The sequence below is a fragment of the Epinephelus fuscoguttatus genome, linkage group LG5, assembly GCF_011397635.1.
Source record: "Epinephelus fuscoguttatus linkage group LG5, E.fuscoguttatus.final_Chr_v1".
Taxonomy (NCBI): Eukaryota; Metazoa; Chordata; class Actinopteri; order Perciformes; family Serranidae; genus Epinephelus; species Epinephelus fuscoguttatus.
This window is the reverse complement of record NC_064756.1, coordinates 30171369-30190167: the sequence shown is the minus strand read 5'-3', so window position 1 is coordinate 30190167 and position 18799 is coordinate 30171369. Positions and strand designations below refer to the sequence as shown.

At 41.5% G+C, this 18799-nt stretch overlaps 1 protein-coding gene across 2 annotated transcripts in view; it reads right to left on the bottom strand.

Moving 5' to 3' along the window:
- The window catches only part of robo1 (roundabout, axon guidance receptor, homolog 1 (Drosophila)), a 306085-nt gene that overhangs the window by 157630 nt on the left and 129656 nt on the right, over positions 1-18799 (bottom strand). For both annotated transcript variants that reach the window (XM_049575681.1, XM_049575682.1), the window contains one exon: positions 5742-5834. In XM_049575681.1, the coding sequence (XP_049431638.1) occupies positions 5742-5834 (93 nt within the window). The remainder of the gene's footprint in view (positions 1-5741; positions 5835-18799) is intronic.

Below are 18799 nucleotides of genomic sequence, written 5' to 3'. Positions count from 1 at the left end.
ACTCAATAAACTTAAGTCATACATTAGTGGGCTACCTAAAGTTTAATTTGTATTTGTAGCATTAATAATTTATATTAAAAAAAAGCAATACTTTGCACTGTGTGACGATACGATATTTACGGACAAAAATATTGCGATACTATGCTGTATCAATTTTCTCCCCCAATTCTGGTAATTGATCATGTGTCTTAGCCATTAAAATGAATACCTATTTAATAAATGCAATACCACTTTTCTACCTTTGACAAATTTGTCTGAATAGCCAAAACCTTGAAGACATTTTTCTCAGTTTTAGTGTGTAGAGATGTTGAGACAGCTTTCATTTGAAGTTTGGGGGTCAAGGTCAATATCACATTACATTAAAAGATCAATATTAAAAAAAACAGTCATCAGCATTAGTAAAAACTCTTCTTTTTTTTGCTTTTGACTTGACCTGTAAATCTGTTTCTTCCAGCTTTTTTGGCCTCAATTATCATAGTGCTTGTGCAATATTTCCAATCCAAAAGCACATACTGGGTCAATACAGGAACATTACCTTTTCTAATTTCCTTCAGATGTGTATACATGGATCATGAAGAAGCATTTGCAAAGAAAAAATTGGCACACAGTGTTTTGATGTCTGCAAACAATTCAAGTAGATCTGTTAATGTCTTACCAAAGCATTTGTACCATTCTGCCAGATGTTTGGGGGCAAGCTGCCATCACCCTGTTCTCACCAGTTTAAACTTTTCTACTTAAGAATGCCAAATGAATCACAGCTGTGAACTTACAAAAACCAATACGACACCCCTTTACTAACACTCACAGTTGGTTTTGTATATTGAATTTTGTGGCATATTGGATGACACATTCTTACTGAAGTATAAATAAGGCTTTAGGCTAATGTATACTTCAGTGAAAATGTGGCATGTGACAAAGTGTCAGCTGACAGAACTGTGTCACACAACACTTTGAATTCATAGCTCAGTGATGGTATGCGTTCTCACTGTAGCAGCCGGAGGTCAGAACTCATCTGAGGCTTGTTTATGTTGTTTGAGAGAAATGTCAGCGTGCCCAAATGTTTGATGTTGAAGACAAAGACAATTTTATGCTTAACTTGTTTGCAGAAAGGAGAGCTGGGGAGATGGGTGAGGGGGGCGATAAGATATGATGTTGCATCATTTATGCCCTGCAACACGTCAACTAGCACTGTATCCCTCTAATATGAATTACACAGAAGTCTTCTTAGTCTCAGTAGCATCAGCTGGCAAGCCGAAAGATGCAAGTGTGAACAAGTTATCATAATCACACACAGACTCCTTTTACCTTCATCACTGGCTGTGCATGTATTTCTACCATAGAGACTGTGTGTGTGTGACAGATATTTTCTATGCTGTCTATTCAATCTTTGCCATCATTCAGCAGTGACTTTGTTCTCACATTACCTGTCTATATATATATATATATCAGTATAGTGAATGGTTTGCTGTAGACATTATGGGGCGACCACTTTGAGAGAAGAATAAAATGCAGCATTACACTAGTCTGGACCCTTTTATTCTGCAGCCAATCAGTGGTGACTGTGTGGCAACCTTAAATTCCCTCACTTTCTCCCTATCTTTATTCCATAACCTGACAAACAGAGCAGCTCTCTGAAGTTGCCGTCCTTTGTGATCTGTGACAAACGCAATGGTAGCTGTCAGCGGAGAGGGAGGATGTGAGTGCTGATGTGCTCTCTGAAGTCACGCTCAGCCTTTCATGTCGAGGCAGAAGAACCAAAGACCTGTCTCCTCTGTGTGTGTCTGTCTGCCAAGCAGCGGCTAGCAAAGTGTAAGTGCGAGAGTTTTAGCGTGCCTCTCTAATCCACTGCCTTCGCGCAGGTCAGTCTCATTTATTATGGATGTGAAGTTCTGTGCAAAGCCCTTTGATATCGGGAAACAATTTAGAGCTGGCTGAGAGTCAGTGTCTTGGGGGACCACTAAAAAACACTTTTAATGTATTGCGAACTTCAGGTCAGCATGTGGTTCCTTATAAAATTCACAGTAAGCTGTATTAATCCCAGGTGACTACCATATAAGACATTACCGTGTCATTGGCTAGTACTGTTACAGCTGTTTTTGGTTTTATATGATGTAAAAATGGGTCAGATTACGGTATTAGTCACACTGATGAAAAGTCCTTCACTCAACTCCACACACATCTATCCTTTATTTCAGAATCAAGTGAAAGCACCAACAGGCAGGGACGCAGCACCAAAGTCTGGGCCCTGTACATAAGCAGTCGCTGGGGGCCCCCCGCCCCTTCCCGCTTGATCCCATCTCTCAATGCATCTTTTATTTTACAGTGTCAGTATGCTTACTTTCCCTTTCCTTTCTTTACTTTTTTTGGAACCTGATTTTCCTTTCTGGGGGAAGACATGATAACATGCGTTGGCGCTCCAGCAGCATTAGCAGTCGGTCACTCGGCTCCAGCTTTGTTTAGAGATGATTCCTAGTGCAGGGGCAGACTAAACCATTCTGCACTTTTAAGGGGTGAGAGGGACCTTAAAGAGCCTCCACTATTTTTTTTTACAGCATAATAAAAAAATGCAAATAAAACCAGATTTTTCATTCCAGGCATTTGAGGGCCCTCCTCCCATTGGGGCCCTGGGTAATCAGTCCCACTTTTCTCCCTCTACGACGCCCCTGCCAACAAGTCATTGTGTAAGGACGACAAGGACATACCACCCTTCTTCTTCTATAGAGTGAGATCAGACAAACAATTGACACTCACTCATAAATTGATGAACCTTTCTCCATGAGGGTCACTGAGATCACATGACAAAGACACAATTTAAAACAACCAGACACTAAAAAGACTCTTCACTGTAACGCTTGAAGGCCCATTCCATTTTCACCTGAGCTGAAACTGGCAGCTGTCAAGATTACCCTCATGTTCCATCCAAAGAGTCACGCTCTCTGGAAATGGAGTCTTTGGCAGCCGCCCACTTTGTTCTATCAGCGGCAGACTGAGGTATTAGGGCACATTAGTCTCATTTCCAATTCACTGACTGGGCCAGATCGATTTCCTTCATTTTCATGCACAGATGGGATTAAATGGCCAGATTAAAGATGAACTCTTGGCACTGTCCACCGGACAGATTTATCATTCTAAAGATGAACCCAAATGCAGTGAGGCAGATATAACATGATTTTCCTTTTTAAAGCCTCATTCAAAGCCAAGTTTGCTGAAAACTGGGATCCTTGACTATATGGCAAACTCAGAGTTTAAATTGAAAGATTCCTGTACTAATAGCTGTTTGGGCTCAAACTTTTGAAATGTCTTGGCATCACTGACAAAAGCCGCAGCATGATACTGATGATAATTGTATGGTTTTGTCAGTTATTGTCTGAATTTCAAGCAAAATGAAATCTAGAGCTGCCAAGCCACCGCACACAGTTATGAAGCTCATACTGTAACGAGTTTGGCAGTAAATTTGGACTTCCTTTTTTCTGCACAACATTTACTGAAGCTGTGTGTGGTCCAGTAAATCACCTGAGGTAGGTCCCCTGGCTGGGACAACACACTGAGAACACTTTTTACTCTTACTCTGGGGAAAGGGCCCAAAAAAACCCTCAACCAAAACACATGTGTCATCACTAATTTACTCCAGACATGGATCCTTTGTGTGTGCTCATGTGTGTGTTCATGTGTGTGCAAACCAGTCCCTCAGGTGAGGTCTCCATTTCCGGCTCTTCATTTCCCCACAGAGCTATGTGGTCTGAAGAGATACAGGCTGCACTAACTGAAGCATTTGGAGTAGCGCTGTGCACCTCTTTTTCCCATAATTCTCCTCTTTCGAGAGTCAAAACTGAGAAACTCTGAGCAGCAACAACATAAAGATCATGTTTGAATTAGAGATGCACCGATTCAAGTATCTGTATTGGCCCATATTCAACTTGTTGACTGCTATCAGCCTATGGGCAAACAAAATTACATTCACTGACGTTAGTGGCCAATCTTTTTCTCTTGTCACATCAACCTTGTGCAGGCCACAAAGCAGGGCTTGAGACTAATGTTGTCCTGGGGACAAAAGAAAACAATTTTGGGAAAGAACAGAGATCTTCCCTGGGGCACCTTTGGGACAAAAGGAAACAGTAAACTCATGATCGATACATCAGAGGACGCCCCTGTCTTTTCTCTGATTATGCTACATTGTGAACAACAAATTCATATTGCCATCGGCGTAGGAGAGCTAGTTAACAGCACCTGTTAGCAGACAGACAGCTGATAGAGGTTGAATTGATTTATAATATTATATGTTTAAGCTCTATTCAGTAAAAATGACTATTGGGTGATGGTAAATTATTAAGTTTTCATAATGAGCTCAAATGCAACCTCGTAAAATATAGTTTTTTGACAAAGAAAACTAAAATAAATACAGTTGTTTGAGGGAGAAATTTGTTGACGTTTTCAGAGCAATAATAAATAGATCTCACAGAGGTAAATATGACATTTTATGTCGTATTTTGGGAAAATCGGGAAGTGATGCAGAGGTAACGCTACAGATGGCAAGCAGAAATGGATAAAGAAAAGCATCATTTGAATGTCAAGTTCAGCTTCCATTCCCTGCCAGATGATCCTCTCCACAAGGCCAAAGTTATTTGCATTTGCTGTCGATGTGAATTGAGTTACCACAGGAGTACGTCAAGCTGCTTTAAAACAAAGGGATGTTTAGTTAACCTTTACAAGTGTAAAGTTGTACAGTATATTGTGTTATTATTGCTAAGTACTCTTACATTCAGGTTAATATGTCCACATTTTGTTGCTTGCTGGGCTTGAGTTTGCCATGGTATGCTCTCAGCAGTACCTCTGAGGTTACTCGGGAGAATATTCTGGACAGTATTTGTCATTGTTTTGGATTGCTGCAATAATAATAACCATACATTTGCATAAGGCAAGCATATTTGTCCACTCCCATGTTGATAAGAGTATTAAAAACTTGAAAAATATACCTTTAAGGCAAATTTACAACGGATAATAAATGTGTGATTAATCAGGAGGTAACTATGGACAATTGTGTGATTAATCACAATTAAATATTTTAATCAACTGACAGCCTTAATTCACAGTAAAAACGCTTTTTGAGGCAGTTCCAAAAAAGATGTTTACATGTCATATTCAACGTTGTTGCATAGATGTGTATGACTGAATTTGTGCTCATTCAGAGTCTAATTAGGGGCTGCATGACTTTAAAAAGTCAGATATAATGTTTTTAATAAACTTTTTTTTATTTCTCTGGCACAGAAGAGGAGATAAATAACAGGAGAAACAAAATAAACAACCAAAACAAAAAGCACTGGCGTTGGTGTCAGCTTAATTGTTGTGATTGGCCCACAATTTCACAATCGGTACATCCCTATTTCAAATGTATATTTATGTGGAAACTGTTTTCTGACAATGAAGCTTATTTAAACAGTCTTTTCAGCCGTGGGGGGGATTCTGTTAAAAAAAATGTAAACAATTGGCTCCCCTAGTGTATTAGGTAATCTCTTTGATTACTATTCTCAACAGTAGGCTTCTATATAACAGGTTTGTATACCCGGGGTGATAGACAACACATGCCTTGCTTGATTATACGTGAAAAAAGTCTAAATGTGTGCTGTCTCAGTGAAAGAAGTTTGTACTAAATAACCCAAAGTCATTCCTTCACCCAGGATCAACTTTTCCCAGTGGTGACGTATGTATGCAAGGACACGAAAAAGAGAAAGCAGCAGCAGTACCTGTGTAGCCCAAAGAGTTGTCATCCTCGTGTTCGGTGGTGGGAGCTGGTGTTGCTGCCCCTTCAATGGCCCCATCCTGAGCGACTCCCGTCTCTGTCAACAATAACACCACAGGGACTGAGAACCCAGACGCATTCTGCCCACTTTCCCCACCCACGGTCCAAACCTCCAGGCCTCTGCATCCTTGACACAAGCAGAGAGCCAACACACAAAGAAGCGCCGGGCTCCATCCTTGTAAACTCTGTCTCTGGCTGCAGAATCCAAACACCCACATTGCAGCCAACAAACATGAACAATCTCAGTAGTTGCGTATAATCCAAGTGTGTCGGGTAGAAACAAAATGACACAAGTCAACCAGTCGATGAGTAGAGATCCATCAGAATGATGTGTTGATGCAGTCTGCAGCTTTTTTTTGTCTGGGGTCAGCAGGAGGTTGTTCTCCTGTCCTGTGTTGGAGTGTAAATGTGTGGGTGTAAAACAGAGTCCTCTCTACCATATCAATAGCCATAAGTGGCTGCACCCCAAAGGGAGCACATGGGCAGGACAGAGGTGGGAGGGCCAGGGCACACTCTGCATGATTGACAACGCCACTCTGCATGCACACACACACCGTCTTGATGCAAATACACTGATGCACCATTAATTACTAATCAGCTCCTTTTGATTCAGGCCCGTCTTTGTGCCTGTGTCTTCTCCAGAGTGACAGGTTGAGTGTGTGCGACAGGAGGTGTGAGGGCGGAACAGTTGGGGGTGGCGAGAAAAGGAGAGGCCAAGAGGGCCAGGGTGGAAATGGCTTATGGGGGAGAAGGCAGGCCAACTGGGCCCTTATGATGGCTCTGTGTGAAATAAATCAGACTCGGCCATGCCCATTCTCTTTGTGGCCCACTGACAAGGGGTTAATTTGGGGCGGGTGGCTGGGGTGGGGAGGTAAGAGGAATCATAATCAAAGAGCACCCAACCCCTTTAGCTAACTGAGAGGCAGTCTGTCGGAAGTATCTGTTTCCTCAATGAGATCTGGCATCACTTCTGATAAACAGCAGACGGGCAGACAGAATCGTTCACCGGAGAGTGCTTTAGATCACCGGAGTGTAAAAAAGAGGGTGACCCGTCACTTCATCTGCCCCTCCCTCCATTAGAGAATTGACAGCAAAAATCTAAGCACACTTTCCAAATGCAGCAATGACCCCAAATCCCACTTTACAACAGTTTTGGACTCATCAGTGATACAAAACACAAAAAAAGACATTCAAAATGCAGTGATCATGTTCCTCCCCTGCTGCTCCTGTGGTGTTGCAAATTAATGTGACAGTTAAAGGGCCTCAAGCTGGGCCAAACCTATTATCTGGCACTTCTCTGCCTGTCTGTTTATCCAAACAGCAGCGTCTGACTGACAACACTACAGGAGAGCAGAGCCTCTGAGTCACGCAAAAAATAACCACGTAGGTTATTCGGAGTCATGCACATGAATGAAGTGCGATGATACACATGACATATGAGATGAGCACACGCTTGACATGAAGAAACACAGACATCAAGATGAGTCTGACGCACTGTCTGACACTTACAGCATGACACCAGTCAGATAAATGTAGTGTTTTCAATCTGTTCAAAACAGACAAATTAAAAACAAATGCAACATCTGCTTCAGAGGAAACAAAAAGTAGTTTGGAACAAATATCAGAATGCAAAGCTGTTCAAAAACAAGGAGCCTTTTATATTTTGTCTTGGAAAAAGCACACACACTACCACTAACAATCATGTACAAACCAAAACACATACAAAAGTGTACAACAGGCCTGTGGCCAGCGAGCCACATCCGACCCAGAAGCAACATCTGAGTGGCCCAGCGTACATAAATCTGATATAGTTGCCTGACAAAATATACAAACTACATACAGTGTCTGGAAGTAGATAACAAATGAGCCATCTCCCTTCCTTTTCATCACTGTTGAGTTGCACATGGGCACTATTGATCAGGCAGCATGTACGGATCGGTATAGCGACACCACCAATCATATCATTCACAAATCATTTTCTCATGTGATTCAGCTCAGACTGTGCTAAGAAGCTTTTCAAATGATCAAGGCCGTGGTTGAATAGGCAAAAAAATGTCCTCTGTCTTTTCCTAAAAACTTGTCTTTGACCTTGATGGAAAATATAATCAGATGATGTGGGGAGTGGGAGGTAAGGAGACACCGGTAGAGACAGATGTAGAGTGTTACTGGTTCCTGTTATTGCCACTTGATATGGTTATGTGCATTGAAAGCATTGATAGCTCTTTTTTTGCAACATTTATTTGCATTGGAGGCTGCTGAAAATGTCTGGCACTTCTACATTACCTGATTTTAAAATCCAGTCCAACTGAATTTGCAATCCAATAGACCTGCTGTATGACATGTTCCAATGTCTGACACATTGACTGACTGGACATAATAGTCTCATCGAATCTAAATACATATCAAGCCTATAATGGAGAATTAAATTTCATATTTGACAAAGACACCAAAAAAAATAGTAGAGCCTTAACCAATACAAATATTACCATTAGAATACATGATATCTCTATTTTGCCATCAGGCCTTACTAACTGTATCTGCTCTTTATGTCCTCATGTGGACCCCTTCTCTGTCTGAATCCCTGTGTGGTCCACAGTCAGTGGTCCAATTAGAGCCCACTTCAGAGCTCATTAACAGGTGGTGCACCCAGCTGCCCTTGGGGCATCAGAAAGTCAGGACCCCAGTGTTGCCTCACTACCCCCTTTTAGCCTCAACACTGCACCCAGCTCCCCTGTTGGCTAATTAATGGGGCACATGTGCAGATAACTGACTGCTTACCAAAAGATACAAAGGCAGGCCTGCCTCCCTCCAGTCATTCCTCCTGGGCCCCAAAACTGGCCCCAGTCCTGGCCCTGAGCCTTCCTCAAATATGAGAGCATGTCCTCTTTTCTGGGTCAGAAGCCTTTCTTCATGGATTGATCCACAGGGTGCCACGCAGGCGTTTGGCTCTGTTTCTATACTGTAGTCATAAATTATGAGGTCTGCTCTAACTAGATTTGACTTGAGTGGTTAGTTGCAACACTGTGGCGACGTGGACCCAATCAGCACAACCCCCTGCACAACCTGACACGGCAATAAACCTGATGTCTAACTTATTGCTTCTGTAGTCAAGGTTGTTTAGTTTGACAAACGCTGGGAGCTCCTAATAGATGTAAGGGAAGAAGCTGGAGAGGCTATAGCTGTTGTCTCATTGTCATCTTGTCATGTATTGGCAGCAGCGCTCCGGCCCTGGCAGCCCGTATAAAATGATGGATGGCCTTAAAATGATGAGTGTGGGGAGTCTGACTCTGGGGCTTGTTAACAGGACTGACTGATTGTTTGCTGTAGGACAAGTTCCTTCACACAGCCTGATCAGAGAGGCAGCATATTTCTGTAGCATGACCTCAAGCAGTTTCAATGATTAAATTGGTTTCTTGGAAAATATTCTCCCCTAACATCTGTTTACTTTTTGCCTGATGACAGAGCGAAAATATGAACAGCAAGAAAGCCAGTTGTGGGGCAAAGCCAACACGATTTCCCTCTGTTCATTTGTGGACTTCATTCTGCAAGTTCATTTAAATGAGGTCCCTGCTCCTAGGCGCACAGTCCACAACGCCATCTTAAGAGTATCTTCATCATTTTGAACTTGGATTCAATAGCTTTCATTATTACTGAAGACAGACAAAAGGAGACAAACAGAAAAAAAAGTCCCCCCCCCAAAAAAAGTCTTTTTCAGCAGAAGCTAGTCTGTCCGCTTCATCTGTTTCCACGGCACCATTACACTCATTTCCATTTTGATTACACTTTCTTTGTTTTCTGCATGACTAATGGAGTTTTAATCAGGCCTTGAGATAATACATACATACGCAGTGAGTGCACACTGCAGCAGAGAGAAAGAAAAGGACAAAGTCAAAGTGGAGCAGCATTTTTGTCTGTAACTCTTAAAATAACTATAACTCTAAAAAAAAAAAAAAAAAGACGTGGCAACAGCCACATTTAACCACAAAGCCCCTGAGATTCAAATCTGGAGATGAATAACATACTGTGTGAATAAGAAGGTGGTGTTTCTGACTGTAAAAACATCAAATAACAACTCAAACATCAAATCTAGCTTTACTTTAAAAAGAAAACCACAATGCATGCATCACCTCTCTAGCTGCTGTTGTTGTCATGTCAATTAAAGCCAGCTGTGGGAAGACACTGCATACACCATAACTGTGTATCTATGTGAGGACATGGTGTCGAAGCAATCTGCTGAGAATATGCCTTTAAATGTCGAGTGTGTAGGATCTGGGAGGATATATCCTCCTGAGACCCTGTGTCCTCACTTGACGACATCATATTTTGGATTTACTTGACCTTATACTTCATTCTACTTAACTTAGACCTGCTGTCTTCGTTCATGGACACTTTTTGTGCCATCTAGTGGTAGTAAGAGCACAATGTACTAATCCATGAAAAACAAGATGGCAGCTATCTCTGCAGTCTGCCGATCCCAATACAAAAGTGGACAAGGTCTAAAACCTGATGACATTTAGACCAATTTTAGCAACAGTAACAAGCTAAGACACCCAACAATAAGGAAGTACTCATTGGAAGACATTGGAACTTTCTTGTTGCCTTGTTTGAGGACATTGGGACTTAAAGGAGCTATATGTAAGAAATCTAAAGCAAATAGTTGTAAAATCCTCCTAATATGTCACAGAGACTAAGGAATAATGTTCAGATAACATACTGATCTCACCGACAACAATAGTACAGCCAGAAGATTTGCATCTAAAAAATTTTTTTGCAGGCTGCAAATCATGTTTATGTTTTGAATGTGTGTTTTGGCCTGTTGCGCCACCTACTGCCATCTACCAGTCACACAGTCAGTAGAGTCTCAGCATCAGTTACAGTTACGACTGAGCTACAGCAGCATGGCAAGCAGCATTAGCAGTGTCCCAGTACATAGCATTAGCAGCTGGCTCCTCCTTAGCTGTATCCCGGCAGCAGAGTTAGCAGTGTCCCGGTACATAGCATTAGCAGCCGGCTCCTCAGCTGTATCCTGGCAGCAGAGTTAGCAGTGTCCCAGTACATAGCATTAGCAGCTGGCTCCTCCTTAGCTGTATCCCAGCAGCAGCGTTAGCAGCAGAGAAGCCGGATTTGCTCGAACGGATCAAGGATGCGGCGATGCAGCCCTGCCACGGCAGCCGCCCATGGGCAAACAAATCAGTCTGCAGCGTGCCGCTGTCCAGCAACCTCGAATCTGTAGGGGAGGGGGGGGCGGACACGACTCGCGGCAATATTTTGAATTTGAGTGCAGTAACTGTTTTGGCCACATTCTTACATACAGCCCCTTTAATTATTGTTTACAATGTTTAGTTTTTTTTATACCCATCAGGTTGTCCTGATCCCAAATAGCTAGGAGAAATTGAAAATGCATACCAATCAAAAGTTCAGGTCTCAGGAAGACATACGCAGACATGGAATACAAGTATGTGATCTTTAGTGAATAACCACCTGGAAATATGAATCTTCATGTTTTTGTTGCCGCAGAATGAGCTGTTTATACCTATATCAGGACCTGGTCCTCATCTACAGAGAGATCATATTGCACAGCCATGTTTCTACAGTAGCCCAGCATGGACAAACCAAACACTGGCTGTAGATAGGACCTTTTTCGGCCGCCTTTACTTTTACTGATTTAAATCATCCGGTTAGTTTGTTTTGGAGTGGATGAGACCTGTGTGGATAATTTGGCTCTTGGTAAAAACCTCCCCAACAATAAACACTGAAGGAATTCAAACCTGGAGAAGTTTCAGCTGGTTGCAATCTGCAATCTTTACCACTAGATGTTGCTAAATCCCTTTAAATTTTACACAACGCCCCTTTAAAGTAATAGTTTGACAGTTTTGGAAATGCACATACGCTTTCTTGCCCAGAGTTAGAAAAGAAAATCAATACCAGTGTCACAAGGGAGCGGTATCAATCTTTTCATCTATCTCTCGCCAAGAAAGTGAACGACCATTTTAGAGAAAATATCAAACTATTCTTCAAAGGGACGAATAACTCTGGAATTGCTGTATTAAAAAAGCGAGTCACAAATCACTAAGTTATGCTGCAGCTGTCTTGAGAAAACGGAGCAAATGAGACACACACACACACACACACACACACACACTTGGCATCAGCTCTGCAAAACGCCTGGCTCTTAACTTTCATCATGTATGAAATACTGCCTCCACAACCACTGTAAAGTATATTAATAGCTAATTGATGATACCTTCAACTCCATGCACATAATAATTATGTGCTAGTTGTGTAACTTATTATACATTACTTAAGAGGGAAACCTATATAGCATGATATATATCATTATTGTATATAGGCCCTGCTCAGACCCTGGCAATAAAAGATTAATATACAATTTATCAACCAGTTAACACACACAGACTAAAATGTCATATGATGTTGGCTCATATACTGGAAAATTATGAACACATTTTATGTTTTGTTTGTGAAAGAGTGAATGGAAGAAAGAGCAAGAGGAGGAGAGACTCGATTATGTCCCAGCCACGGTTCAACTTTACACACTGCTATTATGTTTTCAACAGCTATTTGAGATCCTAGCAATGATAGTGACAGTGACAAACTGCAATAATTAGGAGTATATTAGTTCCCGTGGTTGAACTGCAGTGTAAAGCAGATTTTAGCGAACGTTAACATCAACTGATTTCGCAGATCTTTTTCCACAAAACCCTCTGATGTACTTAACAGTCACAGTTTCATAGCTCATTGCTCCAGCTGGAGGGAACATCAGTGCAATGACAAACAGAAAGCCATTTTGATCAGACCTGCCAGTTTGGGAGTGAGTGAGCGGATGCACACGGGATTTGGTTGTTGACAGTTACACTGCAGTCATGTGTACAGTATCTCTTTCCAAACACGGTTTTGTTGTAGTAAATACATCCACGTCAGTCCTCAAGGTTTGAATGTAACTCATCTCTGAACGCATGAACGGTTGATTGTGGTTAAATAAAAGTGCAGATGTCAGGGTAGAAATATGTGCCAACTGACTTAGTGATAGATTTGCTTGGAGGGCATCAGCAACCAACCTCAAAAAGAAAAACAGAGAGGCAGTTCCAAGATAAATAGAGCTGATTGGCTTAGAGGGTGCTAAATATTGCATGGTCACTTGACTGAAGTTCTGTGGAAATGCTCAGTGTCTGGCAGACACACAGTGAGTTAGCAGCTCGCATCGTAACTGTCACAGCTGCTGTCAGGGCAGTTTTATCCCCAGTGAGCATGTTAAATTGAAAGATGGGCTTTTGTGAAACACTTTCCGTGGATATCTTGTACCCACACCTTTACATTACACGGCACATTTTATCATGCCTCCTTTGCTTCTCAGCTTTGTTTAACAACACTGATGTTGAATAAGTTCAAAGCCTGCAAGGAGCTTGAACTTACTCTGACATCCCTGTGGAGCTGAGGCAAGCATCCTACAAACTGCCAAAAGCCCAGATGTCCATCTCCATGACAGTGAAATACTTTCTGTGCCCAGAGACCGACAGATTGAAGGAATGGGGACGCAAAGAGAGGGAGGCAGCGAGAGACTTCTCTTTGGTAAGAAAAAAATTAGGTCTTTCAAGGATTTAAAGTGCTGTAGCTAAGGTGAGCCGCTTCTGAATGCTTGGTGTGTATCAGTCTGATCTGGCATCCGCAGCTCACGGTCATGACACAAAGGCGACTCGTCAGCATCCGCACCACCACAGCCTCCGGAATAGTGACCCTCCATGACTTCTCATTACAATACTTGCTTCTTGCAAGTACTGCAGCTCAAATACAAGAGGTTTCTTTGCATGTGGGGGTGAGCTGACTGCGTGATGACAGTTATTACTTGTTTTCTGATATTTTGTTCCAATCTCACTTCTCATTTTTTATCCCTAGCCCTTGCTTTCTAGTGCCTCTGCCCAAAACGATATTGGCTAAAATCTCTTCCTATGATGTCAGACAACCCTTCAAAACCCTGATACATCATCAGTAGTTGTGTTACTGTAATTTATGTGAACAGACACAACCAGTGTTGCCAGACATTGCAAATATGCCATTTTCTGCAGTGGTGATTTTGTGGTTGTCAGGACACTCCGATTCATTCACAACTTATGTTTCACAGGACTGACTGATCAAACAAGTCTTTGAATAAAAAAATAACACAGCTTAGTTACCAGACCACTAGCACTTCTCTGTTGGCTAACGTTAGCAACCTGTGCTCCTACCCTGCTAGTCTACACTGATATTAGAGGAGCAGTAACAAGTGCAAACTCAAACTCAAGGGGGCAGTGACCTTGTGAGTAAGGGAAGCAGCTCTACAGGGTGTCATGGTGAAGATGGCAGGCAAAAAAGAGTGATGATAGTCAGCAGAATTAAGTGTCTAGATAAGCTCAGGGCTAAATCTCACGAAAAGGCCAAGTCTATTGTTTTGTGGTGAAGACTGCAATAAAGCCATTGTTAGTGAACGGCGCCTGAACGCCTCGCCATCCATCCTTCTGCAGAGTGGTCCGGACTGCTAGAAGCTAGTTACAGGCTAATAACAACACAAGCTAATTTGATGTTAATAAGCCCAACAATAACAAAGATCATAATACATTTGTAATGGGTGGACTCTAGTGATGTGTGCCTTGTGTAGATATAAAGAGGCCCAGACCATGGATATTTTCAGAGGCGATTTCTGTTTATTCCTCTCCTGACAATTGGCAAAACAAAATCATCCGTCATACACAACCATACAAACTCAAGGCCCTCTCCCACAGTGCACAAAAGCAAAAGGGGTGAGGCAAGGTGGTAGACACCCCTTTATAGGTGGGGTACCCCCAAAGGTGAATGTAGGGGTACAGCAACTGAGTATCAAACGCTCCACATATTGGGTACGGAGGCCTAAGCGTGTCAGGTAAAAACAACTGAAACAAATTTTGTGGACACAACACTAAGCTAAGATAATAAGATAGTTACCTATATTTTCAAGTCTTAATTGACAAAGAAAATAAATCTATGGGTTTCTTTCTTTTGTTTGTTTCTTTTGTTCTTTTGTACAGCCATTGGGCCAGTAATTTCTGATAACACTTGGTTTGAAATGTGCCTCTGAAAAACATCCGTTTGGGTGGCCATGTAGCCCTAACACTGCACCCTACCCCTCTATCCCAACAAGAATTGGGGCACCCTACCCCTAGACGTTAAGGCATAAAATGGGAAGGTAGCCTAAGGATTAAGTAGATGGAGCACTGGGTGTATACTCTTGTCCTACATCTTAAAAAATTCCCCATCCTTTTTCCCACTACCCTTACAAAGAAAACAAGAGACAAGGGGAGGAAAAAAAGTCATGTATATAAGAAACTGGAGGCTTATGACTATAGCAAATGAGTTTAGAGGGCAGTGGAGCAAATCATGCAGACCTCATTTCAAGGCTGTGGCACATTAATGACAAACTACAATGATGCTACCTTTCCCTGCTCTCCGATTCGCTTAATCAGGCACATGTGCTCTAAACACAAACACACACACACTCACCAACACACACGCACACACAAATTCAAAGGGAAAGGAAAGAGCCCCCAAACTGAATTCACATGTGTTTTTTGTATAATCTTTGAAAATTCCATCAATATGTTAATGTGAACAATTCTTTCCCAAACCTAGAGACCAAAAAAACCAAGCCTCTAATCTGTCATCCCTCCCAGCAACATTTGCTGGAGCTGCTCCAATGACAAAGTCTGACTTTCCAGGCACAAGGAAAATTTCACTTGAGCTTTTATAACTTAAATGAGATGTATTCCAAAGCAGTGGTAACTTTTTTCAACTAGGAAATGTCACCATAACCGCTTGACTCATGACTCCAAAACTTTTTTATCTTTTAGCTGTCCTGGTTAGGTTGGAGTAACATCATGCTGATTTGTTGAACAAAGATATAAAGACTTGATAGTTGTTTATCATCCCAAGTTCATCTGTGCCCTCAGTGCCTGTAAATGCCTACAGGCTGTTTGTGCCATTAACGTGAGCCAAGGGGAATTCTGCAAGTTTTTAATTAGAGATCCAGAGAGAGGAAAATATCCACCAGTGATGTATAACCTTCACAGTCTTTGATGTGATGACACCCGGCTTTCAGCTAACACCAGGCACACCTATTAATCTCTTTCTTCTCTCAAGCTGTGTTATGGTCAAAACAAATGAGCAAACACTAAATGCATTTTTGGTTTGGCAATGTTTGCAGAATAGCTCCACAGAGAAGCAATTATTGCCTCACACTGTGGCTCTTTCCTGACCTCTACTTTAAAAAAACAGAAGAGACAATAGAGCTGCTGTCGAAAAATATGGCCATTTTTCAACAAGTCCTCCAACCTGTACAACCACTTAAGTCACATGTTAATACCTCTGAATACTGACTGAATTAAGTGCACCTATCTGTGGGTGAATTTGCATTTAAGATAGCGAAGGCATACCTCGTCCTACTCTCCCTATGAGCATCTATGTTCTCTTTGCTTTCATTGGTTGGATTGCTTAGCTTTAGGGAAGAGGAGTGAGATTAGTTAGGATAAGAATGTTGGGGTAAGCCAATCAGAGGCAGAGTAAGGCGGAGTAGAGTTGGTCATGTCTTTGCTATCGTAGAAAACGTAATTTTGCTACCAGTGGATGAGAAAATTGCTCGTATGACCATTAATGGTTGCAGTAATGTAATTATACAGTTGCAGCTGCACCAAAACTCCTTGGTTAGGTTTAGGAAAAATATCATGGTTTGTCTTAATATAATTACCTTTTAATACAAAGGTAACATAATGCATGTCACATGATGTCACATGACATACGTTGACAAGAGATACTATGTTTTGTTGTTAAAATAACTCTACATTGATTTTTTGGTTTCACATGGGACACAAACACCAGTCTCATGGATGAAAGTCCGGTCCTTGTTTGACCCATCCACCACTGTCATACTCTTTATAACAATGGTTCCCAACTGGTCCAGCCAGGGGGTCCAGATTTCTCACACACTACTTGCACTTGGCATTGTCGTTGCGCTAGTTTGCTTTCTTTATTAAATAGCTGTCCTTTAGCCACTCACTCTACAGCAGGAAATGGCACCTCAAAATAAAAACTCTGTTGACTGTGCTTTAATTTTTTAAATTTTTTTTTTTACAAACTTTATACATTTGTGAGTCACTTGTGGTCCATGTGGTTGTATTTTGGAGGAGCACAGTCTGCCATATTAAGTCAAAATCAAAGAAATGGATGATGGTGCTAGATGAAACATCAGGGGGACCAGCAATTTTATAAAAATTAATATTGAGAAGAATATAAATGTCTCTATCAAATTTAATTACAATGCATTCAATAGTTTTAAGAGGAATTTCACTCTGAATCACAAATGTCAACCCAATAGTCCATGGCGCTAGGAGGAAAATGCATGAACGTACAACATTTCATGGCAATCCATCCAATAGCTATTGGAATATTTTTGACTGGATTGAAGTATTTGCCTGGCCGGCCAACAATGGCATCCGAAAAATAGAGCCAACAAATTACTACAGGTTTCTTTTCAGGTTTAGAATCAGGACTGTTTCTAAGAAATTCCACCTGTAGTCACTTTTTAATGGAAGAGCCTGTGAGGCAAATTGTGATTTGTGATATTGGGCTTTATAAATAAAATTGAATTGAAAATTGAATTGAATTGAATTGAATTGAAACTAGTGCTCAAATTATGAAACCTAATACATAATTGCTACACAGCACCTCTCTGGTTGTTGTTTAGAAACACACAGACATGGTAGTTTGCACACGGCAGTTTATTAATGACTTCAAGGTAATGATTCTGTTCATTTTTTCTGTGATTGCCTGGGTCACAGCTCAGTCACCATCTGATCTGAAGTCAAGCAAATTGAACAAACAGCAGCCACTATCACCCTTTCCCAGCCTCTCTCTCCCTCTGTGTAAACACACACTATCATTCCACCACGGATTGGTGCTTGTCAGAGAGAAACATGTGTATGCTAATTTACTGGAGCACACACTAACTATTCACAGTCCAATGAGAGAGTGCAGATAAACCAACTTATGCTCTCAATATGTCTAGTTCTGATTAGAGGAGATGGAAATGAGGCCCTGAGAAGATGTGTGGTGAGAACATTGCAGGCATGCAGCCAGTTTCTCAGCACTCCTGAAGAGAAAGCCAACAATTTCAGTAGACAGCAAGATCAATACTCGCAGCTTAGGTAGCAGAGGCGATGCCAGTATCTCGGTGCTCTTTGCTTCATGTTCACAGATGTGCAAAGTAGCTGGTGAGACCACAAAGGGACCATAAAAACAGTCCAAATCTGCAGGCTAACATGACAAGCATCGCTCTTCTTTTGTTGTTCTATTCTAAGTTGCTGTAGTTTACAGCTGGGAACATGGATGAAATGTCAGCAAGCCTGTGGCATGGCTTTGATTTTGGTCTACATGACACTGGATAGGGATACTTAGACACTTCTAAAGTGTGTCAAACAGTCATGCACAATTTGTGATATCATTTTTAGTCCAAGAAACCCAGGGATCAGTGTTTCAAACATCCAGCAAGTCACTGGAAAGGAATGTAAGAGAAGTTGTTGGTAAGCCAGCTGAGATTAGACCCATTCAAGGTCTCGTCTGTTGTTAGAAGAACGCCTTTGGCACTGGCAGGATAGTGGTGTTGTGCTAAAAGGAAGACAAATGATGTGTTAAAATATACAGAAATTCATAAGGTTGTCGAGTGAAAAAGGGCTTAGGATGAAGGAAATGTAGCCTGTATCACCTAAGGCAAGTTTGGAGTCCAAATTCTTCGGGATGAAGGCTGGATCAAGATTTACAATGTGAGAACTCGCTGTGTGCTTTCTCTGACAGGTTAAGCCATACATTTTCCCCACAGAATTCAGAGAAACACTTGTAAAGCAGGCAAGTGCTTTTTTTTTTTTTTTTTTTTTAAATGTCCAGAGGATTTTAGAAAAAGATATCAATCCAACTAGTCCTCAAAGG